Below are 15,738 nucleotides of genomic sequence, written 5' to 3' on the forward strand. Positions count from 1 at the left end.
AGAGGATAATATGACATTCTGGAACAATATCATATGCCCGGTAGTCCCTCCTTAGCAGATTGAAGCAATAAATAAGCCCATAACATTAAGTGAAGTCGCAGAATCCATAGAAGAAGCTAAACTTGGCAAGGCTCCAGGTCCAGATCAACTCCCTGCTGAGTTCTACAGATTGCTTAAACCTGAAATTTTTAATGTGCTTACTGATCTATTTAATGAGTATTATATGAAAAAAAACACAATGTCTCGATTCTTCTCAGCGTCAATTATTACTCTTATCCTTAAAAAGAATAAAGATCCAACAGACCCTGGTTCATATAGACCGTGTTCCCTACTAAATGTAGATTATAAACTATTCACCTCTATTATTGCTAATGGACTAAAAAATTCATTACAGGAAATCATACATTCAGATCAGTCGGGCTTCATGATAGGTAGATCTCCTACAAAAAAAATATTCGTAGGACATATATGATTCTTGAACATTTATGGAACAAATTGCATAGGGATAAAGTATCATTTAAACAGGATTTTGCTATGGTCCTAATTGACGCTGAGAAGGCTTTTGACTCTGGGAACATCTTTACAATGCCTTGTCCAATTTTGGCTTCTCTGGGAATATAATAAATTTTATTAAAACTATATATAATTTTCCCATATCTACTATTCTGGTTAATGGTAGTCAAACATCTTTTTTCAAGTTAAGAAAAGAGACACGACAAGGCTGCCCACTTTCTCCCCTTCTTTTTAATATCGCTATAGAACCATTGGCAATATATCTCAGGCAAGAAGTATCGGGAATACGTTTAGGAACTCAAGTGTGTGTCCTTTAATTATATGCTGATGACTTATTACTTTATTTTAAAAAACACAAAAAAAAATACCAACAGCTTTAAAAATACTAGAACAATTTAGTCTAATTTCAGGTTATAAAGTGAATGACCTTAAATCAGAGATACTAGGGATACAGAGAAATAAGGATAGTTTTATGCAACATAACTTTAAAGAAGTGGAGAGTTTTAGATATTTGGGGATTAACTTGCATAAAGATCCTAACCTATGGTATAAACTTAATTATACATCTTTTTTCTCTAATATTACACCCAAATTACATTGTTGGAGTCTCTTCCCACTTTCACTCACTGCTAAGGTGATGCTTATTAAAACTATTCTTTTCCCCCAATTACTATACATTATGAATAATCTACCGTTGTTTATACAGGACAAAGATATTAAGTTTTTTAACCGGGCATGTGCGGATCTTATTTTGAATAAAAATAGACACATGCTTTCTATAACAAAGCTTTCCCAACCTAAGGAATCTGGAGGTCTCGCATTTCCGGATATTAAGACATATAATATAGCTATACTTGCACGGTATGGAGTAGATTGGTTACTATCATCCAACTATCTAACTAATATTAAAACAGAGGAAAATCTTATACACCCTTTTTCCCTCACAGCGGTCTTACATTGCCCACATATACAACTTCCCGGAAATATTAAACTATTGACTAGTATTTACAATGTTGTCAAAGCATGGCAACAATTTTGTTGTAGACTACAGATTAACTTTCACTTATCCGCTTTTCTCCCAGTTAGAGGTCACCCAGAATTCCAACCGGGGCTTCAGTATACAATATTCAATAGATGGGCCAATAAGGGTTTAACTTTAATAGTACAATTCTTAGATGAGGGGCTTGGGATGAGAACCTTTGAGACTATTGCTACAGAGTATAATTTGTCTAATAAATCCTTTTATGCATACCTCCAAATTCGTAATTTTATGCAGGAAAAGATGCAATTTGGACCCTGTTTGGAGAAATACGGAAGAGTAGGTGACTAAATTAACCTATATAGCCAGGGAAACCATTCAGTTTCATTACTATATAAAATTTTGCTTGCAAAACAAGGTCAGTTAAATTTGGAGCAGTGTCGATCACATTGGACTAAATATTTTGAAGAAATTGATGGTGATATAATCAGCAAAGGTATTAAATGGGTTAGTTTTTACCACAACTGAAATACAGTGGCACCACTGCGGCAGCCTTTTCTATAATTGCAGTGAGTAGCTGACACTAAATTAATGTTTCTGTGCTTATAATAGCAGAAACGTTGGTGCTGTGCAGCTGAATAATATATTAAACCAAAAGAGAGGGAGGGACCTCTCTAAGAGACTGCACATACAGCACTCTGTGCCTGGACTAGTAGTGGAGAAATTGGGAATTTAAAATATAACTTTTATTAAGTACATTAAAATTAAACACTCAATTAAAAACAACCTGGAAGTAGTAGGCCTATTCCTTAATCTTCAGTAAGCCTTTGATATGTTATAAGTGCTTAGAAGGAAAATGTGTAGGCAGGGAGTTATAAGTGAGACCTCTTTGTTCAGTAATTTTTCTAGTACTAAAGGGTTAATATTATTGTGTCAAATGCACATATATCTAGGTATCTACATATGCTATTGATTTGTGCTTGGGTATTGGAATTAGATTCAATACTAGTAACGCTCAGTGAACTCAAAAATACACACAAAAAGTAGTGTTAGAAACTTCACTTTATTAATAAATGTCACTCCTGTTTGATCTTATGTTGGAGTATAGATAGTTGAGATATTCAGAATAATCAGGTTTCACGTATCTCCTTTAATCAACTTATTTCCACAGTTTGTAGGTTTATTATCAAAATAAATTATTTACAATCTCTGTGTGGTTCAGTTGATTAATTTGTGTCAAAAGTATTAACAAAGTCTGTTTCTGTTTAATAGCTAGTCATACGTCTAAAATACCAGTAATCCTATGCTTTGCGTTGGGATTATTATCCTATTATCTCAGTACCACTTTCACATATGAGATTCTTGTAGGATTGTGTTATTTTGAAATAGGGAGTATATGTACGACTTCCATTAGGTCCAATTCTGATGGTACTAATGTGCACTTTTCAGTAACCAAGTGTAATATAGTTCTTACACCTAATGACTCAGCCAATATAAGTGTGCTGATTATTAGTAACTATTGAAATAATAAGATGCACCAACTGTTACATTTAACTGTTTATATTTAAATAGTAGAAGAACTCACTTCACTTGTAAGTGTGTAACCGCAATATTATGTAGCTATTATGTAGCTATTGCGGTGTTAAGCTTCCCCCTCTTGCTGTGATATTCTGTGTATCCTGTGTTCTCTCTTATAGTAGTTTGGTCTCTCGTGTGATTCCGTGTCACACTCAGAAAGCAGTATTGTGCTTGGGGTGAAATACTTTAGAACCGGATACTTATTTTCCAGAGTTATTTTGTTATAAGCCAACCGTTAAATTAGTTTTATTAAGTTAAGTATATATGCACCCTCCACTAAACTGGTATGGCTATAGACTTGTTGAGATATTAGCTGGAAAGTTTGAGTTATATAGGATTATCTGTCTATAAGCACAACTGAGCTTGCAATTCCCTCAATGCGGTATCTATAGGTTGCCACCTAATAAATAGCCTAGTGCGAGTAACCCTCTGTTAAATCAAATAGTTTTGAGGTCAAAGTTATAACTTAGTTAAGCAATTCTAATTGTGATTATTAGTCATATTTTAGAACTAAATACAAAATATAAATTCTACCCCGCCGAAACAGGCCAACTACTGCAGGTAAATTTTAAAAAATTAATAGAGCTCCCATCTGCTCTATAACCCCCTGACCGGTTTCGCCCGTATCGGGCTTTTTCAAAGGCGGCGCGCCGCCGGAAGTTTTGAAATATAAACGGGTTGAGGACCCGGTCCCAATATCAACTCCTATTGTGATTGGACAATCTGGCTGTCACTCTTGACGGTTAGCCAATCAGCGATTTCCTATGTTAAAGATAGAGATTAGAGCTCAGCCATCGCGGGCCTTCGTTAGATACTAACTGTTACAGATTAGAGGTATAGAAGAGGACAACTGATAGTTGCAATAATTGTGAATTAGGTCATACGTTCTGTGTTCAGTATTAATATTATGGTTTAATGCTTATTTGTTCACTTTGGGCTTGATATAGATTTTAAGTCTTGAGATTACATAAATAAGCCTTAAGTTGATGCCTTGTGATGAGCTGGGTATTGGGAGAGACAGAAACAAAATGTAATTTATAGCCAACACATTGTAATTTGCTATAATATAATCATATTCTTTGTTGTTACCTATTGGTGGAATAAACACTCTCCTACCGGTGTTATGTTTATTCTTTTTGTACATTAGAGATGTTAAAATTAATTTAGTAGAGAGATATACTTATGTTACCCAAAATTTACAGTGTACTTATTGATAGTAGACTGGTTCTTTTTGCTATTAATAATATTGCAAAGTCACCAACTACTATTAGTCTTAGTTAATAAAAGAAATTTGGGTTGGATTTATAAACAATTGTACAACTTATTTTGAACTCTCCTTATTTGTAGGTGAGAATTTATTAATATTTTTATTTTATTTTTAATTAAAATTAACCAAGTGATGCATTTGTGTTGTGTTAGGTGTTATATTTATAGTGATAACACATAAGGAAAAGTGCTGAGAATCTAAACTGTGTATTCAGGACTACTGTGTGTGTGATTGGGGAGAAAAGAAGGGGAAACAAAGGGGTCAATAAAGTGTGGTGAAGAGAGAATTGAAATTAAATTAAACACAATATCTAAGTGATGTGTCCTTATGTGACTGTATGTGGTGGTGCCTTGCTAATACAGAGGGATAGTGTTAAAGGGGTGATGTGGTGAAACTTATACATTGTGCCAAATGTTTGGCTGACCTACATCCAATCAAGAGCTAAAGATTGATCTCAAAATCAAATTATACGTGTATGTTAATATTGTTCCACAGAATTAAATAGAATTTGGAACTTATATTCTTTCTCTAACTGACACCTTTGTACTTGTGTTAGAGTGTGTTGGATCAGAGTTATTATTACTAGAATTTGTGTCTCCATGTATTGTATACAGGATCTTATTTAAATTGTTCCATCTCATCTAACTTTTAAGATGTACATAGAAATTATTATTTTCGTTCATACCATGGGGTTGAACACTGTTAAGAAGGTAGATCCATCTACTTTCTCTTTTTAATAATTTTGTTTCAAGGTTTCCTCCTCTGATGCCCAATCTAATTCTTTCTATGCCTTTACATTGTAATTCTTCAGCATTGGCTTTGTGGTATTGAAGGAAATGGTGTGCGACACTTTTTAGAGTTTTATCATCTTTTTTATCTTTCTCAGCGTTTCTGATGTTGTGTAAATGTTCCATAATTCTCACTCTTAGTTTCCGTGTCGTCATCCCTATGTAAAATTTTTCACATTTACATATGAGTAAGTATATTACTCCCTCCGTTTGGCAACTGATATAATCTCTGATGGCATGTTTGTTTTTGAATCGATCTATTACATGATCCGATTTGATTACATATTTGCATGTACTACAGTTACCACATTTATGTGATCCTGGTGCCAATGCTGTTTTAGTTTTGTGCCTCTGTAGATGACTGCTTGTTATCATGTCCTTGATGTTACGTGTACGTTTATATGAAATGGAGGGTCTGGTTCCTATGATGTCTTTTAATGTAGGATCAGATTTCAGAATGTACCAATATTTATTCAAAATTTCATTAACCATTTTACTTTGAGAGTTGTATGTTGTTATTAGTCTTGGAATGTCACTTCCAGGTCTGTATTTTTTCTTTAAAAGTTCTTGTCTATTGGTTTCTTCTGCTCTGTATTTTGCTTTTTTAATTGTTCTCTTACTGTAGCCTCTCTCCAATAGCCTAGTTTCCAATTCTTGAGCACGTATTTTGAAGGTTTGTAAATCAGAACAATTTCTCCTGATTCTCAGGAATTCCCCTGTGGGGAGACTTTTCACAGTGTTGCTTGCATGCGCACTGCTGTTGTGAAGTAAACTGTTAGCTGCCGTTATTTTTCTGAAAAGATCAGTTTTTTATGTTTCCTTCCATATCCTTGATTATCGTTAGGTCTAGAAAGTTAATGCTTTCTTGACTCGCTTCATGAGTTAGTTTGATGTTAATCTTGTTGTTGTTCAGTATAGTGATGAATTCTTGTAGTTCTTGATATGATCCTTCCCAAATGAAGAAGATATCATCTATGTACCGAAGCCACATAGGAATTTTATCTGTGTAATTTTTGTTCTTCTCCGTGAATACAAATTCAGCCTCCCACCAGCCAAGAAACAGGTTAGCATACGTTGGTGCGCATGCTGTTCCCATGGCTGTTCCCCTTGTTTGGAGGTAATATTTATTATCAAATATGAAATAGTTATATTGGAGGATAAATTTGAGAAGTTTTATTATGAATTCATCGTGTTGTTTGTCTTCTTCTGATTTTTGATCTAAGAAGTACTGAACTGCATTTACTCCGTCCACATGGTTGATTGAAGTATAAAGGGATTCTACATCAGTTGTTACTAACCAGGTCTCTTTATCAGTATGAATACCATTTATTCTTTGCAGGACTTCCATGGTATCCTGTACATAATACGGGAGTTCTTGTACGAATCTTCTCAATCTATAGTCTAGATATTTGCTTGCTTGTTCTGTTAGGCAACCTATTCCAGAAACGATTGGTCTTCCCGGGGGTATATCCTTGTTCTTGTGTACCTTTGGGATGAGATAGAATGTTGGGGTAATAGGATGGTCTCTTTGTAGGAATTTAATTTCTTTCGCATTAAGAGTATGATTTTGTTTGGCTTCATTTATTATGTGGTTATAGATTTTAAGGTAACCTATGGTAGGATTGTTTAGGAGTCTCATATAACAATTTTTGTCTGTCAATTGTTTATTGGCTTCCTTTAAATACATTTCAAGGGGCCATATAACAATATTGCCCCCCTTGTCCGCATTTCTTATTACCACTTCATCCCATGTGCTCATGTCTTTTAGTGCTTGCCTTTCCTTATCTGTTAGATTGGGAGTTGATGGTAGGGGATGCAAAGAAGAAATATCTTTACAGACCATCTGGTTAAACACCTCTATTTGAGGACAGTGTATTTTTTTGGGTACATAAGTTGATTTTGTGCGAACTAGATCCCTCCATTTACCTTGTTCAGTACTGTCAGACTCTCCTAATAAAGTGTCAAGATCTTGAATAGTTTCTATCTCTTCTTCATTCCAACCCCAATCAATACTGGGTTCCATGAATTGTTTCTTTAAGTAAAGTTTTCTTATAAAGAGTTGTATATCTTTGATAGTTTCATATTTGTCTATCCCTGTAGATGGACAAAAAGATAGGCCTTTTGATAAAACAGCAATATGTTCTTGGGAAAGATTGATTGTAGAGAGATTTATAACTCTCAATGATTGCTCCGCAGTCGAGAGAAGGGGCTGGGAGCTCTGGGTTGTTGTCTCCAGTGTCTCTGGTTGCTGTGTGTATTGCGTCCTCGTCCCCTTGTTGGTCTTTTGCTTTGCCCTCCCTCCTCTCCTGGTGTGTCTGTGTTTTCGCCCTGTGCTAAAAAATCCTTTCTTTTGTTTCTATTAGAAGCCCTGATAGATTGGATGCTGGTAGATGTACTTGGAGTGGCATTGTTTGTTGGTTCATTTTCCTCTCCATCCGTGTCTGAGATATCACTTTGTATGACTGTTGCTTTAGTATTTCTTGCTGGATTTTTGTAAAAGTTTTTGTTACGCCATTTATAGACTTTGTTGTCTTTAAAGTCTGTGATATCTCTGCTTAATTTGCCTTGTTTTATTTCTTTCAATTCTGATTCCAGTTTGTCTAGCTCCTTTTGGTAAGATTTGTATAATTTATCAAAGTCTGATTCAAATTTCTTTAAATTATCTGTTAGTTCTTTAATTTTATCTTCCAGGAGATCATATTCAGAGCTATCATGTTTCATTAGGATTTTCATAAGTTTTACAGAACACTCTGTCAGAGCTTCTTCCCATTCTATTGTTAGTCTGTCATTTTTAAATTCAAATGCTGGAAATAGTTGAATTCTAAGGCCTCTAGGAATTAATTCTTTTTCAATATATTTCTCAAAGAAATGTCTGTTCCACCAGACTTTGTCTTGTTTGTACATGGTTTTGTGCATCTCTCTCAGAATAGAATCTAGGGAGGTGTATATATTTGTATTGGGGCTGGAACTATTACTATCAAATATATCGTTTAGGTCCGCAGTTCTTTTTTGTTGTCTGGTTAGTCAGTTGTGGTAAAAACTATCATTTTTTCTGAATTGTCAGAGTTCTATACAGTTGAGCACACAGAATTAAAAACTTTAGAATTAATACACATAAACGCAAAATGGACAGTCTATGGGAAAAAGACAGACCAAGCACAAATCAATAGCATATGTAGATACCTAGATATATGTGCATTTGACACAATAATATTAACCCTTTAGTACTAGAAAAATTACTGAACAAAGAGGTCTCACTTATAACTCCCTGCCTACACATTTTCCTTCTAAGCACTTATAACATATCAAAGGCTTACTGAAGATTAAGGAATAGGCCTACTACTTCCAGGTTGTTTTTAATTGAGTGTTTAATTTTAATGTACTTAATAAAAGTTATATTTTAAATTCCCAATTTCTCCACTACTAGTCCAGGCACAGAGTGCTGTATGTGCAGTCTTTTAGAGAGGTCTCTCCCTCTCTTTTGGTTTAATTTATTAAATGGGTTAGTGATGCTCCCCTCCCTTCTTTCTGTGTCAGTATATTTATAAGAATCTCAGCAGTACTCTCCAAATAATATGAAAGTATATCGCAGGGTTGTAACACAATATATTTAATAATTATCCTTTAAACTGAAACCCAAAAATATGCATATACCAGAAACCATGAAATTAATATAAATTCCTGAATTATTTATTATTAGTTAATATCTATGAACACATTGAAATATATTTGTAGGAACTAGACTATGAATCAATATTATACACGTTTAAAAACTATTAAAATATGCTATGCAGAGTTCATACAAGTTTACCTTATTCACAATAGAATTTCATTCAGTTAACACAATGAGATTCCAAGATGTTTAGTTGCTAACATTCAAACAATACCATTTTAACAGTGCTTAGTTAAACCATAGGACAATATATATATACTCTAATTGAAACACCAGAAATTATATGTATATATATATATATATATATATATATATATTCTATATTTTGCACAGATAAATTACTTAGCATACAAAAGATAAATTTAACCCTATACAGGACTATGAAATATAATTCTAAAATATAAATATTGTCTTTAAATCTATCAGTTGTAATTTAACTGCAGTGACTATGCATATATTTTGTTTTAAAATATTACCTGTAATAAATAACCTTTTATATATATATATACTTTACTAAATGATATTCAGCTTCAAAACTTGTCCCACCTCATATAAAAATAAGTGTAATTGCAATTGATGAGAAAAAGTATGGCCCACTTTGCTTATAGTTTGACTGTGTCCCACGCAACAGTTTTCAGTCAGTTTAGCCAGCAGCCAGTCCCCTTTCTCATCCTGCATTCCAGCTTATATTGTCTAATCATAGGTGAGGAATATGGGTGGCCCTTCGGAACCTTGTCCCTTCTGATTGGACAACCTGGGATATATGGTTGCTAGGGAAAATGCACCCTTGTTAACAACCAATTGTCCTTTAGCTGTAATTCTTGCATCGCAACACCGGATTTTGGCCACATGACAAACAAAACAGACTCACTTAACCATTTCTAAACATTTTACAATATTTCCCATATAATGATTATATTAAACAATACTATTACATTACATCATTCAATTACAATATTAATTATAGATGGGATAGTATCATATAATTTTTCTTGATTATCCTGATACCAAATACGTTATGTTTTCAACATTATATTATATCAAAACCATTGTACTGCTAATTATTCCAAAATTAATAGCATTTATACATCTGATATATACATTCATACAAATATAGCATGTTTCACATTCAGTACACTTCCTCCTAAGTATATGTAGATTTATGCTCATGACCACTTGTTGTCTGTAATCAAAAAATAATAATTGTTATAAATGTTTAAGCATTCATATGTCTATTTGCAATATTATCAATGTAGTTATTATTTATCTAATATGAACGCTATCTGTCACTGTTTCTTAGGTCCACAATTCCCCTATTCATGTGTTTATATTTAATATCACATAAATACACAGTCTCATATACATTCAAATATATATTTTCCTACAATGCTGATGTATATTTTACTTGAAATCTAAATGCAATTGTATTTTCAGTAAATTTCAAAATTACATTGTAACATTCGCTTTTGTTGTTCAAGTTTTCATTGCCCTAATTACACAGCATGGGGTCAATTTGCATTTGAAAATGTAAATGGTTACTTTCTCACAAAATATGTCATTTAACCCAGACTTCTAGGCAACGTTGTAATGAGTAGGAGATTTTATCACATATTTTCATGTAGTGATCACATGGTCTCTTGAAATGGCTCAATGGTCCTATCCTGTCTCAAGCCATAAAACTCTGCACATAGCCAAATAAACATGGTCATTCCTTTTAAAACAAATTGCTTTTCCTTGAAGTTGTCACCTCCATCTAGGGAGCAAATGCTGTCTTATGAAATTTCTTGTGACATCCTGTCTGTATTTGAGTCTTGAGATGTGTATTCAAATCATGGGGGTTTGAGTCAAATCCTGACATCAGAACTGCAACCCTATTTTAATAATATCTGATAAAAATATGGTTTCATACATCAACACATTCCCCTGTCCTATTTACATATATATATTTTAGTACATATATATATATATATATATATATATAATATATATATATATATATATATATATATATATATATATATATATATATATATATATATGTCATTTACCTGTACCCTGACATCTGGAAGGAATCTCACTTAAAACTTTTTAACAATACATATATTTCACCGAAAAGACTAGCTTGTTGGTCATTAGAACAACGAGGTCATTGTTATAAATGCCAATCTCCTGCAGCGGATTTACTTCATTGTTTTTGGTTTTGTCCAAAAATAAGACAGTTATGGCTGAAAGTAAACTTTTGGTTAAATAAGTGTACAACGGAGCACTTCCTTTTTGAACCAAGAACTATATTTTTCTTGACATCAGATTCAGTGTCTCATAACTTAGTTAATACTATTATTCTAATAGTACGAAATTTGATTTTGAAAAATAGTAAACCTCCTCCTTTTAGCTTATTTACTCATGCAATTAAAACACAAATTATGTTTGAGCAGCATAACACATGTAGTACATGGAAAAACAAATACAATATTATTTCAATAAGTGGCTGAAAATCATACAGGCCTACCCTCTCTCCACACAATATATACTTACAAAATCATTTCAGAGATCTGTATATTTTGAAGGCCTAATTTGACGTGAAGTATTTCCAGTATCTTGGTACTAAGATCCCATAAAGAAGACCATGCCTGGAGAGTGGGGAGATAGAGTGGAGACATTTTCCCTCCCCCCCCCCCCTTTCCTTTTTTTTTTCTTTTTCTCTCTCTCTTTCTTTGTACTAACGCAGATAATTATGATTATAATTGATGCTTGACTTTTTTATGTTTTTCCCCTTGTGTTTTTTTTTAATTATTCATTTGCTACTCATTTTATTGTTATATGATCAAAGCTGATTTGTATCAAATATGTTGAATTAGCTTCATTGTGAAATATAAATGCAAGAGATAAACAATAACTAGGTTAACCAGTAGATGTATGTTTACTATGTACAGTAATTGTTAAGGTAAACTTGTAACATTTGTTTTTGGATATTATTGTTTGTAAGTATTTTTTTTTATTTTTTAAATACCACCAATAAAAGAAAGATAAAAAAAAACACTTGAGCCTGGAAAATATAGTGTCCAACATGTTGACCTCAAGAAGATATTTCTTCCTTCCCTCCACATTAAACTCAGGCTGGTAAAATGCTTGGTGAAGACAATGGCAAAGACAAACTCAAAAAGGTTCCTGACTGGAACATTTCCAAACATCAGCATAATAAACTGAAAAAGTGGTCTTTATTGGACCCTAAATCTGAGATATCCTAAAAGATAGAGCACTTATGGAGACTTTGACTGGTGAAGAATGAGAAGCTTGGATGAGTTTTCAGTGGGGTTGTGAACACTTACTAAGTAAAACCAAATTTCCTGATTTCTGTGATGGTGTCAATAAACATCTGTGTGCATACAGGAAAATGGGATGTCGAATATCACTTAAAGGGACATGAAACCCAGATTTTTTCTTTAATGAATTATAAAGAGCATGCAATTTTACACAACTTTCTAATTTACTTATATAATCTAATTTGTTTCATTCTCTTGATATTCTTTATTGAAAAGCATATCTAAATAGGCTTAGAACCTGCTGAATGGTGGCTGCACATAGATGCCTTGTGTGATTGGCTCACTCATGTGCATAACTATTTCTTCAACAAAGAATATCTAAAGAATGAAGCAAATTAGATAAAGGAAGTAAATTGGAGTGTTGTTTAAAATTGTATTCTCTATCTGAATCATGCAATAAAAAATTGAAGTTTTATGTCCCTTTAAGCTGCACTTTCTACACTTCCCATTTACATTTCGTACCTGTGAACCTTGGGGATGTAAGTGAGCATTTCCACCAGAACATCAAGTCAATAGCGATACCAAGGGTTCTGGAACTGCTCTATGATGGCAGACTGTTGAATGTTGAATACTTGTAACAGAGTTGATGTTCCAGGAGGGGTTGATCAAATGAACAGTGATATTAAAAAACTAGAGGACTGGTCAAATAAATGGAATCTGAAATGTAATATTACCAAGAGCACAATTATGCATATAGGATCCAAAAACCCAAAGGCCAATTACAGTCTCAATGATACATTACTGACTGTAACTAAAGAGGAACGGGACTAAGGAATTATTATTTCAGATGATTTAAAACTTAGTAGACAATGCAGCAGTGCAGTCAGTAAGGCCAGTTGAATATTTGGTTGCATTGGGAGAGGTATTAGTAGCAGAATTAGCGAGGTTCCTATGCCACTTTACAGATCTCGAGTTAGGCCTCATCTGGAATATTGTGTACAGTTCTGGAGACCATAGCTTCAGGGTGACTAAAAAGGTACATGGTCCAAAATATAAAACTAGAAAGGCTCTATGACCTAAATATGAATAGTTTAGAGAAGAGAAGGAAAAGAGTTGCCATGGCAGAAACCTCCAAATATATGAAGGGACTTAATAAAGTAGAAGCTGAAAGCATTTTCCACAAAAAACCAAACAAATGCCATAACAAGGGGTCACAATCTAAAGTTAGAGGGTAGCAGATTCAGGAGAAATTTGAGGAAGTGGTTTTTTTACAGAAAGGGTGGAGGATTCATGGATTAAACTTCCATTTGAGGTGGTAACACAAAGACTGTAAAGGAATTCAAAAATACCTGGGACATGCATAAGGCTATCCTAAGGAAAAAGTAGCGTAATATGGGTAGACTTGATGGGCCTTTTTGGTTCTTATCTACAGTCAAATTCTATGTACCACAGACATGGACAGTCACCACATTTTTGAAGTGATATTTACTTACGTAGCTTAAATTTAATATTAATCTATGTGTCATACTAATAAAAAAAGTTTTTTTTATTGTAGACCTGCAATTTGATTGTCTCTGAGAAACAATGATCTATAATACAGCAATATGAAGGCAGTGGTTGCTGCTATGTGATCATCATTACTATCACTAGACAACTATAAGGACATTAGAGTGGCAGCAGTGTCTGACTCAGTGGTTTATTGTTAGGGGATGATATGGCCGTATATTGTATAAACTTATCTAGTTCGTAGGATAGCCCTATGCTTGTCCCATGCATTTTTAAAGTCCCCCCCTAACATCAGGTTAGCTCTCTGTATAATACACGTCAGGTTAGCTCTCTGTATAATACACATCAGGTTAGCTCTCTGTATAATACAGATCAGGTTAGCTCTCTGTATAATACACGTCAGGTTAGCTCTCTGTATAATGCACATCAGGTTAGCCCTCTGTATAATACACATCAGGTTAGCTCTCTGTATAATACAAATCAGGTTAGCTCTCTGTATAATACACATCAGGTTAGCTCTCTGTATAATACACATCAGGTTAGCCCTCTGTATAATACACATCAGGTTAGCTCTCTGTATAATACACATCAGGTTAGCCCTCTGTATAATTGTCACAAGATCCCTCACAATAGGACTAATGCTGTGAAGTTGTATGACAATTACCTGGCAGCATGATGGGCATAAATATGTCTATGACTTTGTCAGGAGTTCATTGTTGCATAGTTTTCAGCCAATTGCCTCCTCAGCAGGTGATCATTTAAAAGAGGAGCCTGCTCCCATTTGAGTGCTATGTGGCAGAAGTGTTTGCAACAATGTTTGTAACAATGCTCTATATGTGAATGCTTCTGAACCAACCATAGTCTGCTGTCATGGAAAGGTTTTAAGTTTTAACAAAGGATACACAGAAAATGTTTATTTAAAGAGAAAAAGATGAATAGTTTTGTAGCATTAATATGTATTATAAAATGCATTAACCTCGCAGACAAGCGTGACGTTTGTGGCTCAATATCTGGATTTGATTAAATCTTCATTTGTTTCCCCTGTAGGCTCTGTGCTGTATTTGAACACCAGTAACTCTCCAGCTGCTAGAAATAACGTAATCTCCAGCACTCTGTATCCTGCTCCCCTGAAGAACTCCTCTTGCCAGGCAAGTGATTCACCTCTTTATAAGAATGTGTTCATTAAAGGGACATTAGCATGATTATTTCTCAACCAGCTGTTCTCCCCTCCCCCACCACCTGCAACACTCTTTAAAACTTTTTATCTTATTTTAACTCCTTCCTTTTTCCAGTTGGACAAGATTTGAAAAAGATCTGTATAATGTATTATGATCTATATTATGCATATCAGGCTAGCCCTCTGTATAATACACATCAGGTTAGCTCTCTGTATTATGCACATCAGGTTAGCCCTCTGTATAATACACATCAGGTTAGCTCTCTGTAATAATACAGATCAGGTTAGCTCTCTGTATAATACACATCAGGTTAGCTCTCTATTATGCACATCAGGTTAGCCCTCTGTATAATACACATCAGGTTAGCTCTCTATAATACACATCAGGTTAGCTCTCTGTATTATGCACATCAGGTTAGCTCTCTATTATGCACATCAGGTTAGCCCTCTGTATAATACACATCAGGTTAGCGCTCTGTATAATACACATCAGGTTAGCTCTCTGTATTATGCACATCAGGTTAGCTCTCTGTATAATACAGATCAGGTTAGCTCTCTGTATAATACACATCAGGTTAGCTCTCTGTGTAATACACATCAGGTTAGCTCTCTGTATAATACCAATCAGGTTAGCTCTCTGTATTATGCACATCAGGTTAGCCCTCTGTATAATACAGATCAGGTTAGCTCTCTGTATAATACACATCAGGTTAGCTCTCTGTATAATACACATCAGGTTAGCTCTCTGTATTATACACATCAGGTTAGCTCTCTGTATAATACACATCAGGTTAGCTCTCTGTATAATACACATCAGGTTAGTTCTCTGTATAATACAGATCAGGTTAGCTCTCTGTATAATACACGTCAGGTTAGCTCTCTGTATAATACACATCAGGTTAGCTCTCTGTATAATACACATCAGGTTAGCTCTCTGTATAATACACGTCAGGTTAGCTCTCTGTATAATGCACATCAGGTTAGCTCTCTGTAT

At 34.2% G+C, this 15,738-nt stretch overlaps 1 protein-coding gene across 1 annotated transcript in view; it reads left to right on the forward strand.

The window, feature by feature from the left end:
- Positions 1-15,738, forward strand: part of ALK (ALK receptor tyrosine kinase) — a 633,273-nt gene that overhangs the window by 284,770 nt on the left and 332,765 nt on the right. The window contains exon 5 of the mRNA XM_053712803.1: positions 14,615-14,715. Coding sequence (XP_053568778.1) covers positions 14,615-14,715 — 101 coding nt within the window. The remainder of the gene's footprint in view (positions 1-14,614; positions 14,716-15,738) is intronic.

This window comes from Bombina bombina, chromosome 4, assembly GCF_027579735.1.
Source record: "Bombina bombina isolate aBomBom1 chromosome 4, aBomBom1.pri, whole genome shotgun sequence".
NCBI lineage: Eukaryota > Metazoa > Chordata > Amphibia > Anura > Bombinatoridae > Bombina > Bombina bombina.